Source organism: Oncorhynchus keta, chromosome 21 (genome assembly GCF_023373465.1).
Source record: "Oncorhynchus keta strain PuntledgeMale-10-30-2019 chromosome 21, Oket_V2, whole genome shotgun sequence".
Taxonomy (NCBI): Eukaryota; Metazoa; Chordata; class Actinopteri; order Salmoniformes; family Salmonidae; genus Oncorhynchus; species Oncorhynchus keta.
Window position 1 is genome coordinate 32,460,351 of NC_068441.1, and position 8,942 is coordinate 32,469,292.

An 8,942-nucleotide genomic window follows, 5' to 3' on the forward strand; every position below is an offset into this window, starting at 1 on the left:
ATCTGGAATAAAAATGTAGTTTTTGTCATGTCATCATCTTTATGTCTTTTGAAGAACATTTTATCACTGATATTGCAGAGATATGATATTGCAGCACCAGCTGCAGCACATTAGCTACTGTAAGTGAACAGAACAAACCTAGAACACTCAGCCAAGATGCTCTCATGTATTAGCATGGAAGATAATCCATGTTTTGTGATGTGACCAGGCTTGGATGCCATTAATACCTGCATTCAAAGGATTAGAATAGAGTCCCTGAGCCAGTGAGGTAGGCCCCATGGGCCCTTGTGTCTGTGCCTGTTTGAGCCATTACTCTGACAGTGTCACGACTTCCACCGAAGGTGGATCCTCTCCCTGTTCTGGCGGCCGGTCTACTTGCTGCCACCGATTCCTTTTCTTTTCTGTTAGTTTTGTCTTGATTGTTTTCACCTGTTACTTATTTGTTATTAATTATGGCCTATTTAAACTTCTAGGCCCGCCTGCTTTTGTGTGGGCTTATTCTCACTGTCAGTAGTGAAATTGTTTTTCTTATACGTATTTTGCTGTCTGTTATTTTCCCTGGTTTTGGTGACATACCTGTTTATTTTGCCTGGTTGTTGGCTAGACCCAGCTTAATAAACATATGCATTGGAAGCATTGCTCTCTGCGCCTGACTACACACCCACCACCCATAGCTATCCGTGACAGTCAGCCTTTCTACACACTTGACTAGCCACAGACTAAATCGGTTAAGCATGAATGTTATCTAGGGGAGCGGGCAGGTGCCGTTAGCATTCTGCTCAAAACAAACTAGACATTCACACTTACTCACACACATTATTTTTCTTATCAATGTTTTTTTCTGCCATCTTCCCCCTCTCCTTTTTCTGTTACTTATATCTCTGTTCATATGCTCTCTCTCTTTCTATTTCTCGCTTTCTCTCTCTCTCCTTCCCCTGTTCCATCCCAAATTGCCCACATGAGTCTGCCATGGAAAAGAGGCATTGCTGAATCTTATTTGTCTTGTTACAGATTAGGGGGGCTAGTACGGTACCTCAACTCCCTCTGGAGCAGGAGAGGAAACCAACTCTCACCTACCATATCTGCATCACCATGGTAACAGCTCTCAGGTGGATCTGATCTGATCACTGTGACAGTACTTAGCAGAATATCAGAGCACCTTTCACCTGTGTGATATAAACTGTATTCAATGCACAGAGTTACAGTTGAGCAGTAAGTGTTGATGTCTTTGGAATGTCAGATCTAAGTGTCCACCTTATTGGACCTGCTGCTCTTTCTCTGGGCATGGATGTGTTGATACACGGTCCTGTGGTTGCTATATAGAGACAGGCAGACTGGTTTAACTTTAGTTTCAAAAGGCTTCCATTTTAAGAACATACAGTATTCGCACAGAGGCACACCACTTGGACAATGCAAATGTAAGGCTTTATTTATGCATCTTCAAATGTCTGTATTATTTAGATCCCCGTGAAATATCACCATCACTTTAAAACCATTGAGAAATTACAACACGTATACAAAATATGTGGAACGACTCACTGTAGAACATCACTGCATGACACTATCAGCAGAGCACAGCCACCACCAATCAAACTCACTGCAACCATTTGAACATCAGATGAGGTATAATTAGAGTATATATATATAACAGGCGGTTCACAGTTTTCAATTCAACAGCACAAACTTACTGAAGCATGAAACAATTTGTCATTAAAAATATCAATCATTTTACAGACACTCTTATCCAGAGGAACTAGGGTTAAGTACCTTGCTCAAGGTTGTACAATAATGTACATGAATGTGAGAGGAGCCAAACCACTCACATTCACACTATTCACAGTCTTTTCTCACTTTATTTCCATTTCTGATACATTTTTTCAGTCTACTCCGATGTCCTCTTAAAAACTCACTTGCTAAATCCTTCCTTCCCCTTCAGTATGCCTTCTTCTTGTCATCTTTCTCTCTTACAGTCCACCCCTGTAGATATCACGTTCATCCACGTGCCCTCGCAAACTTCATATCTGGAAATCTACATGGGAGTGGTGACCTATACCTCATGGTCAAATGTAATCAGCTACATGTAATCTGATCACAAAAAACTGTAACTGCAATCAGTTATGTTACCAGCAAAAATATTGTAATCAGGTTCGAGATACTGTTGAAAAAATAGATGATTACTTTTTGCTTTAGGCTACTTTTAAATTCAGAAAGGATGTTTGAGAAGAAAATACATTATGACACTGTTACGGCAGATGAGTGAGGAGGTGTGGAGTCAGGCGCAGAGAGCAAAAGATGTGGGAAAAAACACGCTTTAATGTCCTGGATAAATAACATGAACAAAAGTAGGAAAACAAATGAACAGAAATATAAACGGACAGCGTGAAACCCAAAATACAAACAAAATACACTCAAACAAAGAACAGACGAACAAGCCCGCACGAAACAGAAGCGGGCTGAACAAACTATATATAACCCTACCCTAACAACCAAACAAGAAACAGGTGCTACCAATTAGACAGAACTAAAGGAACACAGAACAACGGATCGGTGATAGCTAGTAGACCGGCGACGACGACCGCCGAGCGCCACCCGAATAAGAAGGGGAGTCACCTTCGGTAATATTCGTGACAGACACCTTTCTGTTTCTCAATGACATTCAATTAAGTTTGTTCCACCTGAGCGAGTCTGACCACAAGTCAGAGACCCCTATGACGACACACCAAATGCATTTGATGGATCCTTTTTGTTTTCTTCAAATGCCTCTTAATGGCAGAGTAATCCAAAAGTAACTGAAGGTAATCAGATTACGTTACTGAATTTGGGCAATCCAAAAGTAATGTTACTGATTAAAATTTTAAGACAGATAACTAGTAACTGCAACGTATTTCACTTAGACAGTCACATACCCAACCCTGCTTATGGTCAGGTATCAATATGCAAGTATTTTCAGATCTAGTTAAGTTTGTGAGGGTAAGTAGATGAGGGGAAAATATATATGAAATGTGATCTAAATATCATTGACAAATATCATGGGATTAAGCCCTTTAGAGGTGACATCTCCCTGACTAATGATGATTGGCTGTCCTAGACGGGTCTGTGGCAAGCGGAAGCTCCCTATTGATTGGTTGAAGCTACCTTGGCTGTAGTGCTGCTGGCCAAAGCTCTCCCGTGATTGATCAAAACTAGCCTGCCTGTATGGATGTTGATAGAAGCTGTCCCCTGATTGGTCGAAACTGCTTTGGCTGTAGAGCCGTTGGCTCATCCCATTGGCCCGTCTCCCAGAGGCGCTTCTCATTGGGTACCTCTGGCCAGTCTTGTACCAGCCTGTCTCTTTGAAGACAAACCAGATGTTGCCGGTCCAGAGGATAAAGTTTACAAAACCAAAAACCTGTATATAAGTACAGAACAAGGATATTTAGAGTGCATGTTGACGTTTCTTGTCCTAGAGTCAAAACTGAGACAGATTTCGCCTTAGATAGGCCAGCTGCAAAGTCAAAATTGTGTATATTGTAAAAATGTATGAAAACAAAAATGAGCTTTTTGGTCTTAATTTAAGGTTAGGGTTGGGCATTAGGGTTAGTAGTGATTTTAAGGTTAGGGTTAGGTTTAAATTCAGATTTGATGACTTTATGGCTGTGCCAGCTAGTGACCACTCTAGAGAGCTGCCTCTAGAACAAGATTCATGACAAAAAATGCATTTAGAGTTTGGATCTAAACATCAAACTGTCAGATTCAGAATCAGATAATGTTATTGACATAAAACAAATGGTTGCTAAGCAATTTGTTGCTGTGCACATAATTTCAAACATCATCGTCAACAATCGTTTGAAGGACGAACATTGCGTAGGAGTTAACACCACCTGTCTGAAGACAATGGAGCTGACATTGATCAGCATTTGTGTTTCATGCTTAAGGGTTATGTCCCAAATTGCACCATATTCCCTATATAGTGCACTACTTTTGACTAGGGCCCATAGTGGTCTGGTCAAAGGTAGTGCACTTTATGGAAAATAGGGTGCCATTATGGATGTCACCAATGACTCACCACAGACGTGTTGAGCTCAGACCAGACTGGGTGGTGGGAAGCTGAACACCGGTTGGCCGGGTATCTGCAGGCAGAGATTAGCAGGAGGACCTGGTTGGGATCAGTGGCTGACTTTACATCAGACAGAGATTTGGCCCAAGCACAGGAACTCACCAACCACATGAAGGCGAACAGCACGGTCACTACAAAGTCCTGTTTAGCAGGGAGAAATGGAGAAGGTTATTATCAGGTTCAATTCGATCGTGAGAGTTGAGGTATGAAAAACATGATAGGGTGATGTTATAAATGAGGTTTAACCTCTACAGGATTGGTGGGTCCCCCTACGGAGGGTTGCTAACGTTGGCTAATGCATTTAGTGTGAGGTTGTAAGTAAACAAGAAAATTTACCAAATCTGGTATTGACAGAAATATTAAATTAGTGTTAATTTAACTGCACTGTTAAAATTACAGTAGCTAGTACAGTGAAATAATACCATGCTATTGTTTGAGTAGATTGCACAGTTATGAACTTGAAAAGCTTTTAATAAACCAATTAGGCACATTTGGGCAGACTTCATACAAACCTTTGAACAGCAATGCAATGGCTCATTGGATCAGTCTAAAACGTTGTACATACACTGCTTCCATCTAGTGGCCAAAATCGAAATTGTGCCTGGGCTGGAATAATACATTATTGCCTTTCTTTTGCATTTTAAAGACGATGGTACAAAAAATGCATGGTTTTTCTTTGTATTATCTTTTACCAGATCTAATGTGTTATATTCTCCTACATTCATTTCACATTACTGTAATATTGACTGTATGTTTTGTTTATTACATGTGTAACTCTGTGTTGTTGTATGTGTCTAATTGCTACGCTTTATCTTGGCCAGGTTGCAGTTGCAAATGAGAACTTGTTCTCAACTAGCCTACCTGGTGAAAAGGTGATTTAAAAAAATAAAATAATAATAATAATGTTTTTTCACAAACTTCAAAGTGTTTCCTTTCAAATGGTATATGTAACAATGTACGCTGATCGTCGGGAAGCAAGTTAAGGGAATAAGGGAATGAATAAATACATAAAATAAATGAACACAACAAGAAACACGAACAGCGCACCAACATAATACAGAAACAGAAACAATGATGACCGGGGAAGAAACCAAAGGGAGTGACATATAAAGGGCAGGTAATCAAGGAGGTGATGAAGTCCAGGTGAGTGTCATTATGCACAGATGCGCATAACGCTGGTGACAGGCATGCGCCATAACGAGCAGCCTGGTGACCAAGAAGCCAGCGAGGGAGCATACGTGACAGTATCACGAATATGCATATCCTTGCTTCAGGTCCTGAGCTACAGGCAGTTAGATTTGGGTATGTCATTAGCAGGAGTAACAACAACGTAAAGCTAAATGCAATTGATAAAATGCCACAATATAATGGTGACAGGCGTGCGCCATAACGAGCAGCCTGGTGACCTAGAGGCTGGAGAGGGAGCACACGGGACAGTATCCCCTCCCCAATGCGCGGCTCCAGTCGCAGGCCAACCAAGATGACAATCCCGGGGGATCAGGGGCTGACTGGTTACCGCTGCTGAGGCGCAGAAACCTGACGAACCGGCTGAGGAGTGAGAGCCTGATGAGCCGGCTGAAACCTCCCTGGTTGCCTCGGTTCAGACACGGGAACCTGTTCACCCAGCTGAGGCATTGGAGCCTACAAACCCGCGGAGGCCTCCCAGGTAGCTCCGGCTCCAACACCTGGACCCGACATCACCTCCAACACACACAAAAAAACACTCCCTGATGCTTCCCTTTGTTGAGTTGTCATTCTGTAACGATGTACAATGAGAGTCGGGAAGCAAGTTCAGGGAGTGAATACATTTGATAAATAAACAAACAAAACAAGAAACATGAAGAGCGCACCAATATGATACATAAACAATGACGACCGGGGAAGAAACCAAAGGGAGTTACATATAAAGGGCAGGTAATCAAGGAGGTGATGGAGTCCAGGTGAGTGTCATTATGCACAGATGCGCATAACGCTGGTGACAGGTGTGCACCATAACGAGCAGCCTAGTGACCAAGAGGCCAGTGAGAGAGCACACGTGACAATATCAAGAATATGCATATCCTTGCTTCAGGTCCTGAGCTACAGGCAGTTAGATTTGGGTATGTCATTAGCAGGAGTAACAACAACGTAAAGCTAACTGCAATTGATAAAATGCCACAATATACCACACCTTTCAGGTAATAATCTTGTGAAACACATTTCTCTATATGTTAAGCTACTGCTGCCTTGTAAATGATTTAATTCAATGTATCTCAATTAATAGATACATACATTATACAAATCAACTCACCACCAACGGTCCTCTGTTACCCTCGCGATACTTGTTCTGGTAGTAGATGTACACTACGGTGGCCATCAGGGAGTAGAAGAAGGCAAAGACAGCCACGGTCACAAAAAACTGAGCTGAGGAGGAATAGTCTCCGACTAGGAAGATGCTCTCCTGTCTGTTCCTCTCACACAGCGTGGGCTGGAAATGGACCTGCTGTAACCTATCAGATGACAGGAACAAGGACATGGTCACAGTTAGAGCCTTTCATTGAGAAGAGTGAAGCTCTGATCACAGGTGGGTGAGAATGAGGTGGAGAATGTCATGACCATCATCATGCAAGTCATTATCATGGTAAAAACAGCAACATGAAGACAGATGTCTTGCTGTAGCTATGTTGTCAGTAAAATGCCTCTCACCAATGCTCAATGTGTTAGAATCCTAACCTGTTTCCATTTATTTAATTTGACCTTTAATTATACAGGTTAGTCATTGAGATCAAATTGTGTTTACAAGAGAGACCTGCAGTTATGCCATCTGACCTATAAAATAACAAAGTCCTGCATAATGTTAGGGTATGTCCAGGTAAAAGTAAGGTATGAGCAGAGTGTTTGAACACACAATCATTTACAGAAAGTAAAGATAGACCCTGCTGCTTCTTGCTTTATAAAAAAATAAATAAAAAATAAATCTATTTTAAAGAACAAAAGTCTGTCTTAGTAAGGAACCCTTCCATTACGAATGGAATCTGACAGGCTTTAAAGGTAGCGATTGTTAAAGTGAGTGAAATAAGTTCCTCCCACTTATCTGAATGAACCTGCAATCTTCAGAGAGACAGAGACGAGAGACGAGAGACGAGAGACGAGAGACGAGAGACGAGAGACGAGAGAGAGGGAGAGAGAGAGAGAGAGAGAGAGAGAGAGAGAGAGAGAGAGAGAGAGAGAGAGAGGTATATGTATTCCTTAGAATCACTGTATGATGCTCAGGCGTCTCAATTATGAATCTCTCCCCTGATCATCAAGAGTCTTTTCACATTACTCTAAACCTGAGCTGAAAGGTTTAAGGTCCTCAAGGGGAGCAAGTAGATACATGTGAGATACTGATTGTGGAAGCAAATGAATGATTTCTGGGGATCAGACACAGACTCCGACACAATTGTCTTTCTGACAGCTACAGCTCCATATTCCATCATCTTTCAATCATAACATGTTTTGTTATAGATGGAAAATCAAACTCTGCCTCCACACCTCCACCCTATCTGTCAAAACACATTTACAGATGGACAACAATGTCATTGTCTCACCAAGGCTATATCCCCACATGCACAGTAGATTACAATACAGAGTTACTTAGTGAAGTGTTGTGGAGTGTTTATCTGGATAATGTTACTTGTCTCTCAACGTGATATACCCATGTATGTGACATGTGACAATGACATGATCCTTTTGCTCCAGGTTGCACATTTTTGCAAATAACAGCATGTATTACCTGAAGGGATAGGCAAAGTTTACTGTGATGCTAAGGTTGCTCTGGCTCTTGTCCAGACATTCCACTCTAACCCGCAGGTGACCAGAGTACCCTCCACATGTTGCAAATGCACAGACGGCAAAGATCTGGAAAATAAATATATTATTAAACTCCTACTCATTGAGCATGCTAGACATCGACTGTGTTCCAAATGATACCCTATTCCCTATTTAGTTGGCTAGCTAATTTTCACCAAAAGTAAAAAGTAGTGCACTACACAGGGAATAGGGTGCCTTTGGAATGCAGTTAATAGTTGCACCTGGTCACTCCTTTCGTGTCTGGTCCTTTACAAAACTGCTAGAGCAACAGCTGGACCTAATGAGCCCCAAAGCAGCGTCTATATCAACACCCTGACAGATGCTCCCTTTGGGAACGTTATCATGTGTATAATATATGATATCTGGTGTGGATATATGGTGTGGATATATGGTGTGGATATATGGTGGAATGAGCATGGGACTGTTGATGGATCCTAAAATCAAAAACAAACGGCTCTTGCCAGTAGTGGAGAGTATAGTAAATTGAGCCAAAAGGGTAAGTTGAGCCAGCCTTGTTTCAGGGAAACCATACACAAAATTAATCATTTGACCAAATATTTAGGAAGAGGTCATGTGAGTGGAAACTACATGGAAAAAGTGGTAGGCAATTAGACATTTACATTTACATTTAAGTCATTTAGCAGAAGCTCTTATCCAGAGCGACTTACAAATTGGTGCATTCACCTTATGACATCCAGTAGAACAGTCACTTTACAATAGTGCATCTAAATCTTAAAGGGGGGTGAGAAGGATTACTTATCCTATCCTAGGTATTCCTTAAAGAGGTGGGGTTTCAGGTGTCTCCGGAAGGTGGTGATTGACTCCGCTGTCCTGGCGTCGTGAGGGAGTTTGTTCCACCATTGGGGGGCCAGAGCAGCGAACAGTTTTGACTGGGCTCAGCGGGAACTGTACTTCCTCAGTGGTAGGGAGGCGAGCAGGCCAGAGGTGGATGAACGCAGTGCCCTTGTTTGGGTGTAGGGCCTGATCGGAGCCTGGAGGTACTGAGGTGCCGTTC

At 42.0% G+C, this 8,942-nt stretch overlaps 1 protein-coding gene across 1 annotated transcript in view; it reads right to left on the minus strand.

Annotated features, from left to right (window-relative positions):
• Positions 1 to 1,421: 1,421 nt before the first annotated feature.
• LOC118399897 (synaptoporin-like) overlaps positions 1,422 to 8,942 on the minus strand; it is a 10,498-nt gene continuing 2,977 nt past the window's right edge. Inside the window, exons 2-5 of the mRNA XM_052474600.1 lie at positions 7,851 to 7,975; positions 6,387 to 6,585; positions 4,046 to 4,237; positions 1,422 to 3,388 (exon numbers count right to left, since the gene is read on the minus strand). Of these exons, the coding sequence (XP_052330560.1) occupies positions 3,008 to 3,388; positions 4,046 to 4,237; positions 6,387 to 6,585; positions 7,851 to 7,975 (897 nt within the window). The 3' untranslated portion in view covers positions 1,422 to 3,007. The remainder of the gene's footprint in view (positions 3,389 to 4,045; positions 4,238 to 6,386; positions 6,586 to 7,850; positions 7,976 to 8,942) is intronic.